This window comes from Saccoglossus kowalevskii, chromosome 11, assembly GCF_978046115.1.
Source record: "Saccoglossus kowalevskii chromosome 11, keSacKowa6.1, whole genome shotgun sequence".
Taxonomy (NCBI): Eukaryota; Metazoa; Hemichordata; class Enteropneusta; family Harrimaniidae; genus Saccoglossus; species Saccoglossus kowalevskii.
The window spans coordinates 16,902,265-16,928,598 of record NC_140651.1 but is presented as its reverse complement, the minus strand read 5'-3'; the positions used below and the strand labels follow the sequence as shown (position 1 = coordinate 16,928,598).

The following is a 26,334-nucleotide window of genomic DNA, read 5'->3' as shown; positions in this document are numbered from 1 at the left end:
ATATGTAAAATATATCTCAAATCATAATTGAATAACATTTGAGTAATAAAAGTAAATGTTTTATTAATTATAAAGTGTACATGCAGATATGTTATATTAATAATACTCGAAATATTTATAAATAAAGCCAAGATATAAAATCATGATTTCTATATTACAATATTATTAGTTATTAATAAGGCTGAACATTTGCTATAATTTGTACAAATATTGAGCTTAAATTCATAAAAAAAACAGTATATAAATAAATGCATAAACCATAAACTAGTAGTAAATTGAATAAACAAGACTGCAATTCAAATGTATGATATATATATCTATACGCATGCGCAGGTAATCGAGGGTACAGTGCATGTGTGCATGTCATTAATTGCAGTTGCCTGATACTTAATTAACATGTGTAAGTTTCGATAGTGGTAATTGTTTAAATCTTTTTACTACATGTATTTCGACCTCCTTCAGTACTTAAAACACGCAATGCCTATATATTATTTCGGTTGCTAAATATCATCCAAAAAGAAAACGACCAATCAATACAGTGGTTACCTCTACCAATATATGAATACAGCTTTAACTCTGCTTCCAATGATCAGGTGACGTCACCTATGATGCTGCAATGCTACTCATGATTCATTGCATTATTTAGTAGACTAAATATACATCAAACAGGAATTTGTTTCTATCGCTTCCCATTGTCTACACAGTTAATAACAGAAGAACTGCTTTGCAATTAATGTGACATAAGAGTAACAACAAATGAACATTTAAATCTGTGTGATACGCAAAACAAGCCACCCATTTATCTAATTAAATACGCGTAAAAGAGCTTCCCACATCGCCATCGACATAGTGTATTGCTTAATTTGACAATAGTCAGTTTTGGTAAAAACGATGCCACGATGATAACTCTGATTGTGATTGCGATCGTGGGTGTCGATTATCAGTTGTAGATGACAATATCGTATCACGTGTGCGAGTAAAGGCAGATACTCCTCCCACCGGCGGTGTTAAATCTGACTTCCAATCACACGTTGATGGCGCATGCGATGAGTTTTCGGAAATTCTTTCCATATCTAGAAAACTGAAGAAAAACGTGTGTTACAGTCATATTCATAATATGTATTCAGTGAGTACTATTTTTCTGCATTAATTATTTATGTTAGGGAAAATAACTGTAGATATGATGAATAAACCGCTATATGATTTGCAGTAATAGATCAATCGAGTTCTATATAAGGTATTTCTATCTTGCACAAAACCAAGACAAACACAATAATTTGCAGAGTTAAAATCAAAGCGGTCTATTGTTAATACGATGAGCTCAATGTGACAAATTGAATCGTAATTGGTTGTCAATGATAGAACAAAACTTAAATAATTTAAGAAATACATGAACGTTGGTTACATAATTCTTTATTCGAACCTAATAATCTTTAACTGTAACCACTGTTTGTATCTCAAGTTCTCCTTCCATGATCTTGGTAATCTGTTGTAACCAAGCTTGCAACCTAATAATGCCCCGGCTACTGCTCCATTGGTGTCTGCGTCACCTGCCTGTAGAAAGAACAAGACTACAATGTATGTAAACAGTTATACTATGTACCATAGTTTATGGTCGGAATCTGCGCAATTGTGGAAAATATACAGTAAATATCAAATAACTGTGATTATACCGCCAATCCAATTGTCAATGATTGTGACTTTTTGTGTTTGAATTCGTTTTAACGCCTTTTACAACGCGCATGACTTGACAGAGACGAGATTCCGTTTCTTACAATGAGCACAGATATACAAATGATAGTTCAAATACATCAATAGCATGTTTTCAAACATTTTCAACTGTAGAATTCACACTTTAACTCCCCGTAGACGACAATATCTACCTGAAAATCAGGACAATTTTACACATGAGTAAAAGACCAATGAGTAAAAAATGATTTTTCTGGTTTTTAAAATAAAATAGTAAACAGCATCATCCCAGTGTTGAACGTCCCCAAAATGAAGGTTTTTCGGCTATACCCTGATACTGGAAATATTGTTGATCAAGCTGGATATTAACCCGCTCTGCCATATCAAAACTAGCTAATCTTTTATACAATTCCATTTTAAAATCTAAGTCTTGCTTATTATGATATCGAACAAAATGCATATTGACCGAGTTAAAAGGATGAAGTACAGAATGTCACTTACCTCTTTTACAATACTAGTCAAAGCACGTCTGAAATCTGTCTGTCGCAAGGCCCAGAAACCAGCCCCTAAGCATTTGTACGTGTAACCGATTTTTCCAGGCTCATCTAGCCTCAAGCTTCTAATATCACATGTGTTCATGTAACGTTGTAACTCATCAATCTGAAATTTATATTCAGTTTTATCTCTATTTAGGTAAATAAATACAGACAGGATGCACAATGTATAAAGTGCAAACGGGCATACATGTATTGTTTTGCTATACATACTTACATACGAGCAATTTTTCAAGTAATCCTTTGCATGTCTAAAACTGTCTTTCACAATCATTTCCACATCGTATTCTCCGCAGTGCCGTAAATGTTTTCCTTGTAACATCAAAGCAATAGCCGTCGTCACAGCAACACAGGATGCAATGCATCTGTAATTAATACGAAATAATAAGATATACAACCACTATTTTTTACCGAATTTAAATCTGGTGAAACTATTATCGCCTTACCTTGGATCAGCATGGGTTGTTTCACATATTTTCACCGTGTTCTCTTTGACCATTTCAATATCTTCAAACTGATGAATGCCAAGTATTGATGTTCTCATCACTGCTCCATTTGGTGCCAAGTATCCACCACTAGAACTCCACACCTCATGAGCTGCCTACGAAAATAAGTGATGTTTGTGTTGTATGGTTATACAAACTTATACCAGAATGGAGTCTATTCTGACTATAATCTGGAAGATTCGTTCACAACATATAAAAAAGATAAGTAAAATTGTTCAATTGAAGTGGTTTACCTGTTTTGGGTTATTGCGAAACACTGAATGACTAAGTACTTTGTATGTTGTGGTACCTATGCCAAGGCCTCCTGTGTCACCAAGATCGCGAAATCCATTTGTCGTCCAATTTAAGAGTTTGTACGCAAAGTCTGTCGGATTAACCTATAAAGAAATGATATTATTAATACCCAACTACAAAGAAAATAGTTTGCATACCATGTGCAAGAACAAACCGTGGTCAAAATAGGAAGAATATGTGTATATATATATATATATATATATATATATATATCAGTTCTTTTTATTTAGATCATGGCAATTTTTTGGTCAGAGCGCCCTCTAGTTTTGTGGAGAATCATGTTCATTTGGAATGCTCTGATTGGATGGAAGTTCAAGCCTAGCAAGGTGTGATAGAATTGGCCTGTTATGTTCAGATTCAAATAAGCATGAACCACTAATTTGACAGGGAAGTGATACTTATAATGCAGCAAGCTGTTCTAATTGCTGTTGTGGTAGAGTTTTTCTATTTTCCTGTCAAATGCATTTATTGGTCCACTGAAAAATGAAAATAATGTTCCCTGTAACTTAGACTCTTATTGATCAAGGCATTTTAAAAATCATGGGTGTTAACTCCCCTCAAGTTATGACCCGTTGTCCCCTACAGAATAATGGTTGCATCTAATATTAAAATAAAGATGGCGGAGTATAGCGTTGATTCATCTCGTTCTACTCTGGATTACTTGGAGTCAATAAAGATCCTAGAAAGTTAGTATTTATATGCCTGTGTGTTTTTTGTTTGTTTGTTTTTTCACTGTCTTTGACTTTCCCAGTATGTTTGTTGCTGTTGACAACAATTCAGTCCTCTGCCAGGCTTCAGTCAATGTTTTTCTTCACTACCTACCCAACTCCTCGTCGGGCACTATGTAGCTGGTGTGGTATATTTATCACAGACAGTAGGGCAATTGTCACATTTAGTGCTCCAAGAAAATATTCTCTGTCCATGTGTATTTATATAAATAGATGCAGTTTCTTTGGCTTGAATAACGATCACTGGCTTCGTACATACAGGTATACTGGTTTACCTGTTTCTAGTTGAAATATAGCCAATCTTATTAACCAAGACAGTTGGACATTTGCCACATGTCACAACACTCATTTCCAAGTGCCATAGCTTGAAACAAGTAGTCAAATCTGATATTGGCTGGAGCTTTAGTTTATATGGACATGGTAAATGGCAAACTAGATGGTCAGAAAGTAATAAAAATAATCACAGCTTTACTCCACCCACCCCACTATGAAGTAAAAGGCTGTTTATAAGGCCATGTATGATGGTTTCATTTTTCTTATGGAAAACAATTTTAATTAAAAACTTCTATGCTCCTGTACCCAACCGTGGGGGTTCATCACACTAAACAACAGGTGTCACTATTACTAAGATAAATGTACTTTTTTTTCATTAAAATTACTGAATGCTTATACATATGTACTAAAACGTTAGTTAACATTTAATATCAGGCAATGCATTGGTTCATTACCCTGGCTACGTGTTAAAATGGTTATGAATTCATTTTGGATAAGTACGTACATAACCGACCAATCTTGGACTTTATTTCAATATGTTGGTCAGGGTTCTGACCCTGTGTATTTTTCGGTGGGTACCGTTTAATTTCATTACCCTGGCTACGTGTTAAAATGGTTATGAATTCACTCTGGATAAGTACGTACATAACCGACCAATCTTGGACTTTATTTCAATATGTTGGTCAGGGTTCTGACCCTGTGTATTTTTCGGTGGGTACCGTTTAATTTCACCACCCTGGCTACGTGTTAAAATGGGTATGAATTCATTTTGGATAAGTACGTACATAACCGACCAATCTTGGACTTTATTTCAATGTGTTGGTCAGGGTTCTGACCCTGTGTATTTTTCGGTGGGTACCGTTTAATTTCACCACCCTGGCTACGTGTTAAAATGGGTATGAATTCATTTTGGATAAGTACGTACATAACCGACCAATCTTGGACTTTATTTCAATATGTTGGTCAGGGTTCTGACCCTGTGTATTTTTCGGTGGGTACCGTTTAATTTCATTACCCTGGCTACGTGTTAAAATGGTTATGAATTCACTCTGGATAAGTACGTACATAACCGACCAATCTTGGACTTTATTTCAATATGTTGGTCAGGGTTCTGACCCTGTGTATTTTTCGGTGGGTACCGTTTAATTTCATTACCCTGGCTACGTGTTAAAATGGTTATGAATTCATTTTGGATAAGTACGTACATAACCGACCAATCTTGGACTTTATTTCAATATGTTGGTCAGGGTTCAGACCCTGTGTATTTTTCGGTGGGTACCGTTTAATTTCATTACCCTGGCTACGTGTTAAAATGGTTATGAATTCACTCTGGATAAGTACGTACATAACCGACCAATCTTGGACTTTATTTTGCATGCAGGTAAGGTACACCTACAGACATAACTGTGGACATTCAGTTCTTTTTATTTAGATCATGGCAATTTTTTGGTCAGAGCGCCCTCTAGTTTTGTGGAGAATCATGTTCATTTGGAATGCTCTGATTGGATGGAAGTTCAAGCCTAGCAAGGTGTGATAGAATTGGCCTGTTATGTTCAGATTCAAATAAGCATGAACCACTAATTTGACAGGGAAGTGATACTTATAATGCAGCAAGCTGTTCTAATTGCTGTTGTGGTAGAGTTTTTCTATTTTCCTGTCAAATGCATTTATTGGTCCACTGAAAAATGAAAATAATGTTCCCTGTAACTTAGACTCTTATTGATCAAGGCATTTTAAAAATCATGGGTGTTAACTCCCCTCAAGTTATGACCCGTTGTCCCCTACAGAATAATGGTTGCATCTAATATTAAAATAAAGATGGCGGAGTATAGCGTTGATTCATCTCGTTCTACTCTGGATTACTTGGAGTCAATAAAGATCCTAGAAAGTTAGTATTTATATGCCTGTGTGTTTTTTGTTTGTTTGTTTTTTCACTGTCTTTGACTTTCCCAGTATGTTTGTTGCTGTTGACAACAATTCAGTCCTCTGCCAGGCTTCAGTCAATGTTTTTCTTCACTACCTACCCAACTCCTCGTCGGGCACTATGTAGCTGGTGTGGTATATTTATCACAGACAGTAGGGCAATTGTCACATTTAGTGCTCCAAGAAAATATTCTCTGTCCATGTGTATTTATATAAATAGATGCAGTTTCTTTGGCTTGAATAACGATCACTGGCTTCGTACATACAGGTATACTGGTTTACCTGTTTCTAGTTGAAATATAGCCAATCTTATTAACCAAGACAGTTGGACATTTGCCACATGTCACAACACTCATTTCCAAGTGCCATAGCTTGAAACAAGTAGTCAAATCTGATATTGGCTGGAGCTTTAGTTTATATGGACATGGTAAATGGCAAACTAGATGGTCAGAAAGTAATAAAAATAATCACAGCTTTACTCCACCCACCCCACTATGAAGTAAAAGGCTGTTTATAAGGCCATGTATGATGGTTTCATTTTTCTTATGGAAAACAATTTTAATTAAAAACTTCTATGCTCCTGTACCCAACCGTGGGGGTTCATCACACTAAACAACAGGTGTCACTATTACTAAGATAAATGTACTTTTTTTTCATTAAAATTACTGAATGCTTATACATATGTACTAAAACGTTAGTTAACATTTAATATCAGGCAATGCATTGGTTCATTACCCTGGCTACGTGTTAAAATGGTTATGAATTCATTTTGGATAAGTACGTACATAACCGACCAATCTTGGACTTTATTTCAATATGTTGGTCAGGGTTCTGACCCTGTGTATTTTTCGGTGGGTACCGTTTAATTTCATTACCCTGGCTACGTGTTAAAATGGTTATGAATTCACTCTGGATAAGTACGTACATAACCGACCAATCTTGGACTTTATTTCAATATGTTGGTCAGGGTTCTGACCCTGTGTATTTTTCGGTGGGTACCGTTTAATTTCACCACCCTGGCTACGTGTTAAAATGGGTATGAATTCATTTTGGATAAGTACGTACATAACCGACCAATCTTGGACTTTATTTCAATGTGTTGGTCAGGGTTCTGACCCTGTGTATTTTTCGGTGGGTACCGTTTAATTTCACCACCCTGGCTACGTGTTAAAATGGGTATGAATTCATTTTGGATAAGTACGTACATAACCGACCAATCTTGGACTTTATTTCAATATGTTGGTCAGGGTTCTGACCCTGTGTATTTTTCGGTGGGTACCGTTTAATTTCATTACCCTGGCTACGTGTTAAAATGGTTATGAATTCACTCTGGATAAGTACGTACATAACCGACCAATCTTGGACTTTATTTCAATATGTTGGTCAGGGTTCTGACCCTGTGTATTTTTCGGTGGGTACCGTTTAATTTCATTACCCTGGCTACGTGTTAAAATGGTTATGAATTCATTTTGGATAAGTACGTACATAACCGACCAATCTTGGACTTTATTTCAATATGTTGGTCAGGGTTCAGACCCTGTGTATTTTTCGGTGGGTACCGTTTAATTTCATTACCCTGGCTACGTGTTAAAATGGTTATGAATTCACTCTGGATAAGTACGTACATAACCGACCAATCTTGGACTTTATTTTGCATGCAGGTAAGGTACACCTACAGACATAACTGTGGACATTCAGTTCTTTTTATTTAGATCATGGCAATTTTTTGGTCAGAGCGCCCTCTAGTTTTGTGGAGAATCATGTTCATTTGGAATGCTCTGATTGGATGGAAGTTCAAGCCTAGCAAGGTGTGATAGAATTGGCCTGTTATGTTCAGATTCAAATAAGCATGAACCACTAATTTGACAGGGAAGTGATACTTATAATGCAGCAAGCTGTTCTAATTGCTGTTGTGGTAGAGTTTTTCTATTTTCCTGTCAAATGCATTTATTGGTCCACTGAAAAATGAAAATAATGTTCCCTGTAACTTAGACTCTTATTGATCAAGGCATTTTAAAAATCATGGGTGTTAACTCCCCTCAAGTTATGACCCGTTGTCCCCTACAGAATAATGGTTGCATCTAATATTAAAATAAAGATGGCGGAGTATAGCGTTGATTCATCTCGTTCTACTCTGGATTACTTGGAGTCAATAAAGATCCTAGAAAGTTAGTATTTATATGCCTGTGTGTTTTTTGTTTGTTTGTTTTTTCACTGTCTTTGACTTTCCCAGTATGTTTGTTGCTGTTGACAACAATTCAGTCCTCTGCCAGGCTTCAGTCAATGTTTTTCTTCACTACCTACCCAACTCCTCGTCGGGCACTATGTAGCTGGTGTGGTATATTTATCACAGACAGTAGGGCAATTGTCACATTTAGTGCTCCAAGAAAATATTCTCTGTCCATGTGTATTTATATAAATAGATGCAGTTTCTTTGGCTTGAATAACGATCACTGGCTTCGTACATACAGGTATACTGGTTTACCTGTTTCTAGTTGAAATATAGCCAATCTTATTAACCAAGACAGTTGGACATTTGCCACATGTCACAACACTCATTTCCAAGTGCCATAGCTTGAAACAAGTAGTCAAATCTGATATTGGCTGGAGCTTTAGTTTATATGGACATGGTAAATGGCAAACTAGATGGTCAGAAAGTAATAAAAATAATCACAGCTTTACTCCACCCACCCCACTATGAAGTAAAAGGCTGTTTATAAGGCCATGTATGATGGTTTCATTTTTCTTATGGAAAACAATTTTAATTAAAAACTTCTATGCTCCTGTACCCAACCGTGGGGGTTCATCACACTAAACAACAGGTGTCACTATTACTAAGATAAATGTACTTTTTTTTCATTAAAATTACTGAATGCTTATACATATGTACTAAAACGTTAGTTAACATTTAATATCAGGCAATGCATTGGTTCATTACCCTGGCTACGTGTTAAAATGGTTATGAATTCATTTTGGATAAGTACGTACATAACCGACCAATCTTGGACTTTATTTCAATATGTTGGTCAGGGTTCTGACCCTGTGTATTTTTCGGTGGGTACCGTTTAATTTCACCACCCTGGCTACGTGTTAAAATGGTTATGAATTCATTTTGGATAAGTACGTACATAACCGACCAATCTTGGACTTTATTTCAATATGTTGGTCAGGGTTCAGACCCTGTGTATTTTTCGGTGGGTACCGTTTAATTTCATTACCCTGGCTACGTGTTAAAATGGTTATGAATTCACTCTGGATAAGTACGTACATAACCGACCAATCTTGGACTTTATTTCAATATGTTGGTCAGGGTTCTGACCCTGTGTATTTTTCGGTGGGTACCGTTTAATTTCACCACCCTGGCTACGTGTTAAAATGGGTATGAATTCATTTTGGATAAGTACGTACATAACCGACCAATCTTGGACTTTATTTCAATGTGTTGGTCAGGGTTCTGACCCTGTGTATTTTTCGGTGGGTACCGTTTAATTTCATTACCCTGGCTACGTGTTAAAATGGTTATGAATTCACTCTGGATAAGTACGTACATAACCGACCAATCTTGGACTTTATTTCAATATGTTGGTCAGGGTTCTGACCCTGTGTATTTTTCGGTGGGTACCGTTTAATTTCACCACCCTGGCTACGTGTTAAAATGGTTATGAATTCATTTTGGATAAGTACGTACATAACCGACCAATCTTGGACTTTATTTCAATATGTTGGTCAGGGTTCAGACCCTGTGTATTTTTCGGTGGGTACCGTTTAATTTCATTACCCTGGCTACGTGTTAAAATGGTTATGAATTCACTCTGGATAAGTACGTACATAACCGACCAATCTTGGACTTTATTTTGCATGCAGGTAAGGTACACCTACAGACATAACTGTGGACATTCAGTTCTTTTTATTTAGATCATGGCAATTTTTTGGTCAGAGCGCCCTCTAGTTTTGTGGAGAATCATGTTCATTTGGAATGCTCTGATTGGATGGAAGTTCAAGCCTAGCAAGGTGTGATAGAATTGGCCTGTTATGTTCAGATTCAAATAAGCATGAACCACTAATTTGACAGGGAAGTGATACTTATAATGCAGCAAGCTGTTCTAATTGCTGTTGTGGTAGAGTTTTTCTATTTTCCTGTCAAATGCATTTATTGGTCCACTGAAAAATGAAAATAATGTTCCCTGTAACTTAGACTCTTATTGATCAAGGCATTTTAAAAATCATGGGTGTTAACTCCCCTCAAGTTATGACCCGTTGTCCCCTACAGAATAATGGTTGCATCTAATATTAAAATAAAGATGGCGGAGTATAGCGTTGATTCATCTCGTTCTACTCTGGATTACTTGGAGTCAATAAAGATCCTAGAAAGTTAGTATTTATATGCCTGTGTGTTTTTTGTTTGTTTGTTTTTTCACTGTCTTTGACTTTCCCAGTATGTTTGTTGCTGTTGACAACAATTCAGTCCTCTGCCAGGCTTCAGTCAATGTTTTTCTTCACTACCTACCCAACTCCTCGTCGGGCACTATGTAGCTGGTGTGGTATATTTATCACAGACAGTAGGGCAATTGTCACATTTAGTGCTCCAAGAAAATATTCTCTGTCCATGTGTATTTATATAAATAGATGCAGTTTCTTTGGCTTGAATAACGATCACTGGCTTCGTACATACAGGTATACTGGTTTACCTGTTTCTAGTTGAAATATAGCCAATCTTATTAACCAAGACAGTTGGACATTTGCCACATGTCACAACACTCATTTCCAAGTGCCATAGCTTGAAACAAGTAGTCAAATCTGATATTGGCTGGAGCTTTAGTTTATATGGACATGGTAAATGGCAAACTAGATGGTCAGAAAGTAATAAAAATAATCACAGCTTTACTCCACCCACCCCACTATGAAGTAAAAGGCTGTTTATAAGGCCATGTATGATGGTTTCATTTTTCTTATGGAAAACAATTTTAATTAAAAACTTCTATGCTCCTGTACCCAACCGTGGGGGTTCATCACACTAAACAACAGGTGTCACTATTACTAAGATAAATGTACTTTTTTTTCATTAAAATTACTGAATGCTTATACATATGTACTAAAACGTTAGTTAACATTTAATATCAGGCAATGCATTGGTTCATTACCCTGGCTACGTGTTAAAATGGTTATGAATTCATTTTGGATAAGTACGTACATAACCGACCAATCTTGGACTTTATTTCAATATGTTGGTCAGGGTTCTGACCCTGTGTATTTTTCGGTGGGTACCGTTTAATTTCATTACCCTGGCTACGTGTTAAAATGGTTATGAATTCACTCTGGATAAGTACGTACATAACCGACCAATCTTGGACTTTATTTCAATATGTTGGTCAGGGTTCTGACCCTGTGTATTTTTCGGTGGGTACCGTTTAATTTCACCACCCTGGCTACGTGTTAAAATGGGTATGAATTCATTTTGGATAAGTACGTACATAACCGACCAATCTTGGACTTTATTTCAATGTGTTGGTCAGGGTTCTGACCCTGTGTATTTTTCGGTGGGTACCGTTTAATTTCACCACCCTGGCTACGTGTTAAAATGGGTATGAATTCATTTTGGATAAGTACGTACATAACCGACCAATCTTGGACTTTATTTCAATATGTTGGTCAGGGTTCTGACCCTGTGTATTTTTCGGTGGGTACCGTTTAATTTCATTACCCTGGCTACGTGTTAAAATGGTTATGAATTCACTCTGGATAAGTACGTACATAACCGACCAATCTTGGACTTTATTTCAATATGTTGGTCAGGGTTCTGACCCTGTGTATTTTTCGGTGGGTACCGTTTAATTTCATTACCCTGGCTACGTGTTAAAATGGTTATGAATTCATTTTGGATAAGTACGTACATAACCGACCAATCTTGGACTTTATTTCAATATGTTGGTCAGGGTTCAGACCCTGTGTATTTTTCGGTGGGTACCGTTTAATTTCATTACCCTGGCTACGTGTTAAAATGGTTATGAATTCACTCTGGATAAGTACGTACATAACCGACCAATCTTGGACTTTATTTTGCATGCAGGTAAGGTACACCTACAGACATAACTGTGGACATTCAGTTCTTTTTATTTAGATCATGGCAATTTTTTGGTCAGAGCGCCCTCTAGTTTTGTGGAGAATCATGTTCATTTGGAATGCTCTGATTGGATGGAAGTTCAAGCCTAGCAAGGTGTGATAGAATTGGCCTGTTATGTTCAGATTCAAATAAGCATGAACCACTAATTTGACAGGGAAGTGATACTTATAATGCAGCAAGCTGTTCTAATTGCTGTTGTGGTAGAGTTTTTCTATTTTCCTGTCAAATGCATTTATTGGTCCACTGAAAAATGAAAATAATGTTCCCTGTAACTTAGACTCTTATTGATCAAGGCATTTTAAAAATCATGGGTGTTAACTCCCCTCAAGTTATGACCCGTTGTCCCCTACAGAATAATGGTTGCATCTAATATTAAAATAAAGATGGCGGAGTATAGCGTTGATTCATCTCGTTCTACTCTGGATTACTTGGAGTCAATAAAGATCCTAGAAAGTTAGTATTTATATGCCTGTGTGTTTTTTGTTTGTTTGTTTTTTCACTGTCTTTGACTTTCCCAGTATGTTTGTTGCTGTTGACAACAATTCAGTCCTCTGCCAGGCTTCAGTCAATGTTTTTCTTCACTACCTACCCAACTCCTCGTCGGGCACTATGTAGCTGGTGTGGTATATTTATCACAGACAGTAGGGCAATTGTCACATTTAGTGCTCCAAGAAAATATTCTCTGTCCATGTGTATTTATATAAATAGATGCAGTTTCTTTGGCTTGAATAACGATCACTGGCTTCGTACATACAGGTATACTGGTTTACCTGTTTCTAGTTGAAATATAGCCAATCTTATTAACCAAGACAGTTGGACATTTGCCACATGTCACAACACTCATTTCCAAGTGCCATAGCTTGAAACAAGTAGTCAAATCTGATATTGGCTGGAGCTTTAGTTTATATGGACATGGTAAATGGCAAACTAGATGGTCAGAAAGTAATAAAAATAATCACAGCTTTACTCCACCCACCCCACTATGAAGTAAAAGGCTGTTTATAAGGCCATGTATGATGGTTTCATTTTTCTTATGGAAAACAATTTTAATTAAAAACTTCTATGCTCCTGTACCCAACCGTGGGGGTTCATCACACTAAACAACAGGTGTCACTATTACTAAGATAAATGTACTTTTTTTTCATTAAAATTACTGAATGCTTATACATATGTACTAAAACGTTAGTTAACATTTAATATCAGGCAATGCATTGGTTCATTACCCTGGCTACGTGTTAAAATGGTTATGAATTCATTTTGGATAAGTACGTACATAACCGACCAATCTTGGACTTTATTTCAATATGTTGGTCAGGGTTCTGACCCTGTGTATTTTTCGGTGGGTACCGTTTAATTTCATTACCCTGGCTACGTGTTAAAATGGTTATGAATTCATTTTGGATAAGTACGTACATAACCGACCAATCTTGGACTTTATTTTGCATGCAGGTAAGGTACACCTACAGACATAACTGTGGACTTATGCTTATACATATGTACTAAAACGTTAGTTAACATTTAATATCAGGCAATGCATTGGTTCATTACCCTGGCTACGTGTTAAAATGGTTATGAATTCATTTTGGATAAGTACGTACATAACCGACCAATCTTGGACTTTATTTCAATATGTTGGTCAGGGTTCTGACCCTGTGTATTTTTCGGTGGGTACCGTTTAATTTCATTACCCTGGCTACGTGTTAAAATGGTTATGAATTCACTCTGGATAAGTACGTACATAACCGACCAATCTTGGACTTTATTTCAATATGTTGGTCAGGGTTCTGACCCTGTGTATTTTTCGGTGGGTACCGTTTAATTTCACCACCCTGGCTACGTGTTAAAATGGTTATGAATTCATTTTGGATAAGTACGTACATAACCGACCAATCTTGGACTTTATTTCAATATGTTGGTCAGGGTTCAGACCCTGTGTATTTTTCGGTGGGTACCGTTTAATTTCATTACCCTGGCTACGTGTTAAAATGGTTATGAATTCACTCTGGATAAGTACGTACATAACCGACCAATCTTGGACTTTATTTTGCATGCAGGTAAGGTACACCTACAGACATAACTGTGGACATTCAGTTCTTTTTATTTAGATCATGGCAATTTTTTGGTCAGAGCGCCCTCTAGTTTTGTGGAGAATCATGTTCATTTGGAATGCTCTGATTGGATGGAAGTTCAAGCCTAGCAAGGTGTGATAGAATTGGCCTGTTATGTTCAGATTCAAATAAGCATGAACCACTAATTTGACAGGGAAGTGATACTTATAATGCAGCAAGCTGTTCTAATTGCTGTTGTGGTAGAGTTTTTCTATTTTCCTGTCAAATGCATTTATTGGTCCACTGAAAAATGAAAATAATGTTCCCTGTAACTTAGACTCTTATTGATCAAGGCATTTTAAAAATCATGGGTGTTAACTCCCCTCAAGTTATGACCCGTTGTCCCCTACAGAATAATGGTTGCATCTAATATTAAAATAAAGATGGCGGAGTATAGCGTTGATTCATCTCGTTCTACTCTGGATTACTTGGAGTCAATAAAGATCCTAGAAAGTTAGTATTTATATGCCTGTGTGTTTTTTGTTTGTTTGTTTTTTCACTGTCTTTGACTTTCCCAGTATGTTTGTTGCTGTTGACAACAATTCAGTCCTCTGCCAGGCTTCAGTCAATGTTTTTCTTCACTACCTACCCAACTCCTCGTCGGGCACTATGTAGCTGGTGTGGTATATTTATCACAGACAGTAGGGCAATTGTCACATTTAGTGCTCCAAGAAAATATTCTCTGTCCATGTGTATTTATATAAATAGATGCAGTTTCTTTGGCTTGAATAACGATCACTGGCTTCGTACATACAGGTATACTGGTTTACCTGTTTCTAGTTGAAATATAGCCAATCTTATTAACCAAGACAGTTGGACATTTGCCACATGTCACAACACTCATTTCCAAGTGCCATAGCTTGAAACAAGTAGTCAAATCTGATATTGGCTGGAGCTTTAGTTTATATGGACATGGTAAATGGCAAACTAGATGGTCAGAAAGTAATAAAAATAATCACAGCTTTACTCCACCCACCCCACTATGAAGTAAAAGGCTGTTTATAAGGCCATGTATGATGGTTTCATTTTTCTTATGGAAAACAATTTTAATTAAAAACTTCTATGCTCCTGTACCCAACCGTGGGGGTTCATCACACTAAACAACAGGTGTCACTATTACTAAGATAAATGTACTTTTTTTTCATTAAAATTACTGATATATATATATATATATATATATATATATATATATATATATATATCAAAAAATACAAGGAAAGTTGTCAGGGGTTTCATTCTGTCCCACAAGCCATCAAATAATGTTATCAGGTCTTTCTATTGACATGAATTTACTTGTGTAATAATGTCCAACTATGACGTCATAAAATCTCAAATATTCCAAACAGCCTTGTGATATTCCCGTTGGCGTTCGTTGATTCCGGTGGTGGACAAGACGTCATTTGAATTTGTTATACATTATTAGTTCTCGCAAACTATCTCGTCAATATTCGTCATATGGTAATCTTCGTATCAGTCGGTCAATATCAGACTGTGTAAAATATCTATAAAAAACTTGCCTGTCCACTATTATCTACCAGTGATTGTAATATCAAAATCATCTGATCGCTATCGTCGGTCCAATCGCCTACCTTCCATCTGCGCTGGTGGTCTTTATGCTTGTCTACCCTTTCCTTCAATTGGTATTCCAGTTCTGCATCACGGTAAAACTGCAATCATGTATATATACATGTATGATATACATCGTGATTTACCACATCTCATTGTTGTTAGGCCTGCTGTGATTGGTTGAAACTTATTCAGCCCACCAAGCGGACATTACATGGTTAATCACATGGAAGTCACTGAAACTTCTTCATATTCATTCTAAGCATCAATAATTGAACTTAACAACACTGTCCCGGCTGCTGTTGCTTTCAAGGTTTTAAAAAAAGTTTAGCATTCTAAACTAGACAGTGGAACAACGCCGTTTTGATGTTGAGGACATTCTTTGAATGAAGCAAATATATACGACAAAGTCGCCTCTGAAACGTCGCATCCGGGATTGCTGCGGCGCGTTCTACGTTGTGAACGTTCTATGCGTGCCACGTCGGTGCTGACCAAGAACGCTCTAAGGAGAACGCAATGTGAATGCAGATAGAAGGCGGGGGTATGAAAATCACTATAGACCACTAAAGGGGCAATATTTAAACATTTCATGTAAATACAGGAAAGAAATCATGTTGCCGTATGTCTCTATATTGTATATCTATTTAAAAAAATACTAAATCTAAAATATCCGAATCTGTTATTCATACGTTGGTGCTTACATGTCTTGCTTCATGCTTATCCATAAATTCCGTTAAAAGACCAATGGCATCTCCTATGCAGTTGCCGTAGATTGTCCCTAGAATATTGTCTAACAAGATTTCCCGTGGTAGTAAAGACTTGTTTGCTGCAAATGTATGTGTGGCAACTCTATCAACATCAGAACCATGAACACCTCTATAGGGTAGACATGTCTTTTTTTGTCCTAAGGGTATACTTTGATTACCACTGTAGTTCAAACAGCTTGCTACCGATGACGCATAATACGTTTCTTTGGGTTTATACCTCTGACTTGTTATTCCTGGAATGCCTATGTTTATAAATCTATAACAATAAAATTATCCAAAAATGCTGTTGGATTGTGAAAATTTTTAATTGATACAGATAATCTGAGTATATATCTTGAACGAACTTGTTATACTCTGACTGTCTCCGATAGTGCATGCATAAATCATGTGTCAATTTGTATTTTTTATTTGAAAATTTTTATATATTTTTTATTTTGTTCATTGTCTTGTGAAAAACAACAGCAATTATCCTTCTTTCTCAATTCGTAATTTGAAGTATAAACTCGAATTTAGATATGTTGATGTTTTGTCTGTGTTTACCTCTCAATATACAACGATAATTTGCTTTCGAGCAGAAGGTCCTCTAACCAGTCTTGTGGTAATCCAGAGTACCCTAATTTACATCCCAATAGCGCACCAGCTACAGCTCCATTAGAATCAGCGTCACCTCCCTGTGGATTCAAATATAAGTAATATAAGGTTAGATGATTAAGTAACCAATGTTCCATTGCAAACAACGTTAAACTAACCTTTTCAATTTGAGTAAATTTGCAATTTTTTGCAGTTTTCACTGAATTAAATTCGTGTTTTGAACCAAACAGACACAATGAGACATCTGTCGTAGGTTTTGATCAAAAGTTTTGATTGTTTGCAACATTTCATTTCAAGTGTCTTACCATTATATTATGTAATAGAGTGGCGTGCAGAACAGTGTGCTTTAGTGGGCAATTAGTCACCCGTATAAGTGTATACTGCAGTTGACACTGGTGGGTATATGCATATTTTAATATATTATTGTATCGGCAATTTGATAGTCAAAAAATAAAATCGACAAATATTTAACAGATGAATCTGTACCTCCTTAACAATCGTAATCAACGTTTCTCTGAAATCGTTCTGTCTCAAAGCCCAAAAACCTGCTCCAACACACTTGAAAGTATAACTAGAACCTTCGTCGTCTAAGTGTAGATCTCTACAATTTGCGACATTCATGTAGCTATACATTTCCCTGTCCTGCAATATAAATAGTTTATACATTATATGTACCGGCAGGCAATAATATATGCAGTTCCCTATTGTCTTCGACATACATGTTTACAAGATGACATGATAATGTACATTACTTATGCTAATCGCAATTTGTGATCGTTTGTGAGCTGACATTTATTGTTGAGCAATTGTGAGGAAATTGATTAATCCAAACCACCTTGACCGTCGAAAAACGGCTACATAATATCCGGTGCATTTATGGCCAGCAAACGACTCAATTCACATTGGTTAGTAAGTATAAATGTACTACACCTCGAACGATAACGTGTCCTTAATAAACTGAATGAACACTTTGTTTTGATTTAAAATGCAATAAATACCTGTTTTTGTGATGCAAGGTATTTTCTGGCATGATCAAAGCATGTTTCATTGATTTCGAAGTACTCGTTGCCTTGTAGCATCAGTGCAATACCTGTTGTCACGGCAATACAAGAAGCAACACATCTGCAAGAGGACAAAAAACAACAACATATTTTGCTTAATGATGTCTTGTTTATAAGTTTATGGTACATTCCAGCAACTAATATCAGTATAAATAACACTCCTGCTACCTTAAGAGGCAATTTATTTCATTTGTTGTTTATTCAACATTCGAGATCTAGTTTGCTATAATTAATGTGTTTACGGAACTTTCAAAGATCAAGGCTCAGTACGTGCAGTATACATACAAATTAATATCAAGATTTGATCCTTACACTTAGCTTACCGTGGGTCAGCATGTGTCATTTTGCAAATATTGATGGTGTTCTTAATTACTTCCTGAATGTCGTTACACTGGTGAATACCAACCACAGACGTGCGCACAACTGCTCCATTTGGTGCTGATGCTTTACCACTGTCTTTCCAAACTTCGATTGCAGCCTTTCAAATAATATCATGATATAATTGTCGTTAAATATCTAGTATAACATTCATCATGGCATATTTGCTTATTCATGCGCATTATGACGTTTCTAACCATGTATAAACATTATTTGTGGTATACACTACTCACAAGATGTGGGTCTATGCTGGCCAAGCGATGGTTAATCACTTTATGTGTAGTGCGTCCTATACCATGTCTGTCGAGAAGACGTAATCTGTCGATAAGATCCTTTGCATCAATCTGTTAAGAAATGTAGACTGAATGGCATGCGCTTCGAGTTTTGTGACATTTGTATTTTCCCGCAGGCGTCCCTACTGATGCCAACCTCTTTGACAAAAATACACTGCCTCGATGTTTACATAATGGCTTCTAAGGCAATAATTGAAATAACGATAAGCATTGAATACATATGTGACATCTCACATGTAATATCTTGAACAGAGCCACCTTATTATGTAAAGTATATGCATACCTGTCCATTGCATTCAGTAATAGATTGCACAACTAAAAACATCAAGTCACTATCATGTATTCTGCAGCCTGATCCTGTCATTCCTCCACGAAATGTACGTAGCGCTTCTCTAATATATGATTGTAAATATTTGGATGGATATTTCTGGAAGATAATTGGGCCGACAAAACAGCCCAGAGTATGACCCAGTTCTAGTGCATTCAACAACATGTACTGTATATAATCCATTAGCAGTGGTGATTATAATGAGGTTTGTTTCTTCAAAACTACAGATGCGAATTTTAGATAATTGTAAGCAATTAACAATATTGGCTAATATATGTATTGCAATATTCCCATTTTAATCCAATATTGTGTTTCTTTGTATACAGTAAATCTCATTTATTTAAAAAAATATAACTGTACATTATGTTAATTAGTATGCAAATTATATTCAAATGAGTCAAGAAACAATAGGGAGAACACTGATGACTGTGTAATTTATTTGTTTTTTGAGTGTCTGACTGATTTTGAAATACTTACATGATTCACTTGGCGCTTTTTCATGTTCTCAGTCAATGTTCCTATAGCATTGCCAATGCATGCTCCGTAGATTGTGCCATAAACACGGTCTTTGTATCGTTTTTTATGTGAGACGCTGCTAGGATGATACGCCATCTAAATATAAACATTATTTGAGAGAATGTTGAGATTCTAAACTGGGCAAAAAACGATTATCTAAAACTGGGCATCGTTTGCCCACGTGAATGATATGGTAATAAAATGCTGAAACACGTTTCAGATAGTGACATTCCACTGTTTCGATATGCGGACAATATGCAATTCGAACCGTCAAATAAAAGGAGAAATAGCATCACGGAATATTAATGAATGACCCGAGGATATGAGAAGTGACAATGAAAATGTAAAGTGGAAGAAGCAGATGCAGCTCTAACAAACAACAAGCAAACATATACAAGGTCATTTGAATATTGGGCAGAATAAATTGTTGATTCATATCGATAACTTGAATTCACTTTTTCATTAAATTCGTTTAAATTAGTACAAACTTATTGTATGGTAAGACATAACGATATTACTCCATGAAAGATTACTTGAACCTAATATTGTTTAGAATTCGTGTAAGCTGTGTGATATAGTATATCTGTCGCCGTAACGCCACAAGTTACAGCGTACCGTAATTGTGCGGTATTTTTCGGGGTTATTTTCATCCTACCATAATAGGAAGTGCGAATTATAAATATGGTATGATTACGCGCGTAAGCGCGATATCTAATAATAAAAACAAACATGGCTTGCCACCAGGGTTTGACCGGACTCCACATAAAGAAGTTTGCTGACTCTGTTCTAAACATTTTGGATTTCGGCATTCCTATGATGTATCCTTGAAAGAAAAAGATGTATAATAATAAAGTTTTACGAAGATACCTCAAAGTATGCACTCAGATAGCACACCGTGGCTGCGCTTCGGTCGATACTCCAGCTGTACTGACTTCGTGCATACTTTGAGGTATCCTCGTAAAGTAACCTCATATTGTCACATCTCACTGTTTATCTTATTGAACTGAAATGGGGTAAAAGTGACTTCATTGCTGCTGTTACGCGTCATGTATAATGTTGATAACAGAACTTAATCATATATATTTTTTAATTTTGGCTGTGAGAGTTGTTGTATATTATTATTATTGTGATTGCTTTCTAGTTGTATATGCATGAATAATGAACTGAATAATGTTAGTAATACAGATACGCAAATATAAAAGAACATGTGTAAGCCTGCATTTGCATATGAATGGTTATGTATAGTGTGAAGGGTCAACTACGCTGTCTGGTGAACAATACATTAATATGTAAATTTGAGTGTAGCATGGTCATGAAGTGTGGTTTGCAAGTTCTGTTGTCCTTGGAGCGAGCACGTGTAATTGCTCTTCGCGAAGCGACTGGCTTGTGTAAGCATACATGGGAACATTACAGGTTGATTCTGGACGCGACGGGTAGGACGTCACACCATATAACTGCTACTTTTCGACCGATGACTGAGGGCCAGGTGTGCTAAATAGCACACTGACTAATGTCATGGTAACAAGTTGTTAAAGCCTCACTGGACTGCACATACAGTGATTTTATTGTTGACAATGTATCTAGTAAAATCGTAAAGGACGCTACGACAACGCTTACAGTAGTTAAAGGTACATTTGAGCCATGGACGCAAGGTTCTAGACCCCTTAGCTCTTTCAATAGAGTGTGCACACGGCTCGGCGGTCTGTTGGCAAATTCGTTCGTTAGAATTCAAACAAATAGTGTATTTATATATAAGAGGAAGTCGTAAGCAAATTGCAATCCTTGGTTATTTGGAGTTCAAAGTGCATGACGAAAGTCTTTTCAGAATGACGCAAACAATGCCAAACAATATTGCTGTCTGCAGTGGCTCAGTCGTGAACCCGGAAGTGTTGTCGACCTGCAATCAGACATACAGCACAAATCAGCGTTTGTATTCTGCCAACTCCGTGCTTTTCACTTGAAACAATCTAGTTCTAAAAAAAACAGTCCACCAGTAGTAAAATAGTATTGATTGGAAAAATAAAAAAGTACTTCGACGGGGGCATTTTAAGAACAACGAATCTAATAAACGGGTGCAGTTTGGAACTATGAAAGAGTAAATTCTCCGGGGGTAATTTCGTAGTAAATGCTGAAACAAAGCCGTTTGCTATCTAAGATCAGAGAACATTTAGAACTACGTAATTTTGCAAGTCGAGTAGATTGTCAAGCGTAAATTTGAGTTACAGTCAATGGCGGCGGCACGGGGGGGGGGGCAGACGGGGCGTTCGAAAAAATGTGGGGGGGGGGGGTTCACCCCCTCGAAAATGAAACTGAAACCCTTTTTGTCAGCACAATTTGCTCCTCAAAATGCAGGAAATAGCGTTTCAGAGGGTCTAGATTTCAAATTTTTTTAAGAGGGAGTATGCCACTGGATTCGCCTAGTATCCTCGCGCCTTCAGCGCGAAGGGTGATGAGCATATCTCGCCCCTCCATACAAAATGTCGTGCCGTCGCCTCTGGGGAGCATTGAATTGTGCGACGACCAACACGGAAGTACATTTCAGCGCTGGGGTGCTAGAAATATCGCTAACGTCACATTATTTTGTCATTGCCCCTCTTAGTAAGCAACGATAATGTAGCCGGTGTACAGCATTTGAGAGTGAGAAAATCTGGCCTTACAAACGTCAGCAATATGTCATGCCGTTCAACGTACGCAATACATACATAGCAACGACAATTTATGTGAAAAGTTCATACTACAATTAGAGTATTATTAATAGCTATATACATACCCTTTCCTTGGTGAAACAGTGACTGTTGTGTACAGGCGATTTATATTGATATCCGGCGTGTTCGCTATATACTGCTACCTTACACCCCCACGCACTCAAAAATAGAGACCGATGATGGCGCTGGTCATTAAACTGCAACAATCGTGAAGTAAAACTACTACCCATATTAGAATATAAAGTGTGTTTCGGTGCTCTAATGTTTAAAAGAACACATTTTTATTAAAAGCTAATTGCCATGCAAATCAGAGATGACCAGGACATGTAATAATAATATAAGGTATATCCATAGTTATGTAACAAATTGCCATGTGTTTATTGCCATGGTTAATTTCAATGACCATATATGACATGAATTAGTCATGCGAAATGGCACTACAGCCCCGGGGGGTGCGTAACATATTGCTAATGTTGCATTTTTCAGTGTTCCCAAGTTTGAATATCCAGTACAATTGGGACCGTCCCACTGAGCTCTCAATAACAATGAGCCCGGATGTACTTCAGGATACGTTTTGCGTGACTGCTGACAGACAATACTCGTAAAAGTAGACATATAAAAATGAATGCCCCACTAAGTGCGTTTTAAAACCTAAAATTATCACATCTCACTGTTGTTACTCATGGTGTGATTGGTTGAGACTTGGTCACATTCAATTGAATAAAAATGGATATCACGTGGTATATTGCCCGCCAAGTGAATATTACATGATATATCACATGGATGATGCCACTGAAACTACTGCGTAACAATACGGCGCATAACAACTTGTCGTTTGCTGTATATGTATATAATTTGTATATGCATGAATAATGAACTGAATAATGTCAGTAATACAGACACGCAAATATAAAAAAAACATCAGTAAACCTGCATTTGCATATTTATGGTATCGTATAGTGTGACGGGTCAACTACGCTGTCTGGTGAACAATATATTAATATGTAAATTTGAGTGTAGCATGGTCATGAAGTGTGGTTTGCAAGTTCTGTTGTCATTGGAGCGAGCACGTGTAATTGCTCTTCGCGAAATAACTGGCTTGTGTAAGCATACTGGAATATGTGAGACGCTGCTAGGATGATACGCCATCTAAATATAAACATTATTTGAGAGAATGTTGAGATTCTAAACTGGGCAAAAAACGATTATCTAAAACTGGGCATCGTTTGCCCACGTGAATGATATGGTAATAAAATGCTGAAACGCGTTTCAGATAGTGACATTCCACTGTTTCGATATGCGGACAATATGCAATTCGAACCGTCAAATAAAAGGAGAAATAGCATCACGGAATATTAATGAATGACCCGAGGATATGAGAAGTGACAATGAAAATGTAAAGTGGAAGAAGCAGATGCAGCTCTAACAAACAACAAGCAAACATATACAAGGTCATTTGAATATTGGGCAGAATAAATTGTTGATTCATATCGATAACTTGAATTCACTTTTTCATTAAATTCGTTTAAATTAGTACAAACTTATTGTATGGTAAGACATAACGATATTACTCCATGAAAGATTACTTGAACCTAATATTGTTTAGAATTCGTGTAAGCTGTGTGATATAGTATATCTGTCGCCGTAACGCCACAAGTTACAGCGTACCGTAATTGTGCGGTATTTTTCGGGGTTATTTTCATCCTACCATAATAGGAAGTGCGAATTATAAATATGGTATGATTACGCGCGTAAGCGCGATATCTAATAATAAAAACAAACATGGCTTGCCACCAGGGTTTGACCGGACTCCACATAAAGAAGTTTGCTGATTCTGTTCTAAACATTTTGGATTTCGGCATTCCTATGATGTATCCTTGAAAGAAAAAGATGTATAATAATAAAGTTTTACGAAGATACCTCAAAGTATGCACTCAGATAGCACACCGTGGCTGCGCTTCGGTCGGTACTCCAGCTGTACTGACTTCGTGCATACTTTGAGGTATCCTCGTAAAGTAACCTCATATTGTCACATCTCACTGTTTATCTTATTGAACTGAAATGGGGTAAAAGTGACTTCATTGCTGCTGTTACGCGTCATGTATAATGTTGATAACAGAACTTAATCATATATATTTTTTAATTTTGGCTGTGAGAGTTGTTGTATATTATTATTATTGTGATTGCTTTCTAGTTGTATATGCATGAATAATGAACTGAATAATGTTAGTAATACAGATACGCAAATATAAAAGAACATGTGTAAGCCTGCATTTGCATATGAATGGTTATGTATAGTGTGAAGGGTCAACTACGCTGTCTGGTGAACAATATATTAATATGTAAATTTGAGTGTAGCATGGTCATGAAGTGTGGTTTGCAAGTTCTGTTGTCCTTGGAGCGAGCACGTGTAATTGCTCTTCGCGAAGCGACTGGCTTGTGTAAGCATACATGGGAACATTACAGGTTGATTCTGGACGCGACGGGTAGGACGTCACACCATATAACTGCTACTTTTCGACCGATGACTGAGGGCCAGGTGTGCTAAATAGCACACTGACTAATGTCATGGTAACAAGTTGTTAAAGCCTCACTGGACTGCACATACAGTGATTTTATTGTTGACAATGTATCTAGTAAAATCGTAAAGGACGCTACGACAACGCTTACAGTAGTTAAAGGTACATTTGAGCCATGGACGCAAGGTTCTAGACCCCTTAGCTCTTTCAATAGAGTGTGCACACGGCTCGGCGGTCTGTTGGCAAATTCGTTCGTTAGAATTCAAACAAATAGTGTATTTATATATAAGAGGAAGTCGTAAGCAAATTGCAATCCTTGGTTATTTGGAGTTCAAAGTGCATGACGAAAGTCTTTTCAGAATGACGCAAACAATGCCAAACAATATTGCTGTCTGCAGTGGCTCAGTCGTGAACCCGGAAGTGTTGTCGACCTGCAATCAGACATACAGCACAAATCAGCGTTTGTATTCTGCCAACTCCGTGCTTTTCACTTGAAACAATCTAGTTCTAAAAAAAACAGTCCACCAGTAGTAAAATAGTATTGATTGGAAAAATAAAAAAGTACTTCGACGGGGGCATTTTAAGAACAACGAATCTAATAAACGGGTGCAGTTTGGAACTATGAAAGAGTAAATTCTCCGGGGGTAATTTCGTAGTAAATGCTGAAACAAAGCCGTTTGCTATCTAAGATCAGAGAACATTTAGAACTACGTAATTTTGCAAGTCGAGTAGATTGTCAAGCGTAAATTTGAGTTACAGTCAATGGCGGCGGCACGGGGGGGGGGGCAGACGGGGCGTTCGAAAAAATGTGGGGGGGGGGGTTCACCCCCTCGAAAATGAAACTGAAACCCTTTTTGTCAGCACAATTTGCTCCTCAAAATGCAGGAAATAGCGTTTCAGAGGGTCTAGATTTCAAATTTTTTTAAGAGGGAGTATGCCACTGGATTCGCCTAGTATCCTCGCGCCTTCAGCGCGAAGGGTGATGAGCATATCTCGCCCCTCCATACAAAATGTCGTGCCGTCGCCTCTGGGGAGCATTGAATTGTGCGACGACCAACACGGAAGTACATTTCAGCGCTGGGGTGCTAGAAATATCGCTAACGTCACATTATTTTGTCATTGCCCCTCTTAGTAAGCAACGATAATGTAGCCGGTGTACAGCATTTGAGAGTGAGAAAATCTGGCCTTACAAACGTCAGCAATATGTCATGCCGTTCAACGTACGCAATACATACATAGCAACGACAATTTATGTGAAAAGTTCATACTACAATTAGAGTATTATTAATAGCTATATACATACCCTTTCCTTGGTGAAACAGTGACTGTTGTGTACAGGCGATTTATATTGATATCCGGCGTGTTCGCTATATACTGCTACCTTACACCCCCACGCACTCAAAAATAGAGACCG

At 37.1% G+C, this 26,334-nt stretch overlaps 1 protein-coding gene across 1 annotated transcript; it reads right to left on the bottom strand.

Moving 5' to 3' along the window:
* Nucleotides 1-37: 37 nt before the first annotated feature.
* On the bottom strand, nucleotides 38-26,334 carry LOC100372011 (uncharacterized). The gene is made up of 17 exons (XM_085504938.1): nucleotides 26,224-26,334; nucleotides 22,467-22,598; nucleotides 19,658-19,792; nucleotides 19,136-19,279; nucleotides 18,793-18,903; nucleotides 18,505-18,659; nucleotides 18,119-18,242; nucleotides 17,607-17,762; nucleotides 17,070-17,200; nucleotides 16,464-16,785; nucleotides 15,714-15,863; nucleotides 2,983-3,126; nucleotides 2,690-2,844; nucleotides 2,461-2,608; nucleotides 2,191-2,349; nucleotides 1,424-1,554; nucleotides 38-1,081 (listed from the first exon to the last, which is right to left on the bottom strand). Exons 3-17 carry the CDS (start codon nucleotides 19,790-19,792, stop codon nucleotides 874-876), a joined length of 2,373 nt encoding a protein of 790 aa, XP_085361064.1. The 5' UTR covers nucleotides 22,467-22,598; nucleotides 26,224-26,334; the 3' UTR covers nucleotides 38-873.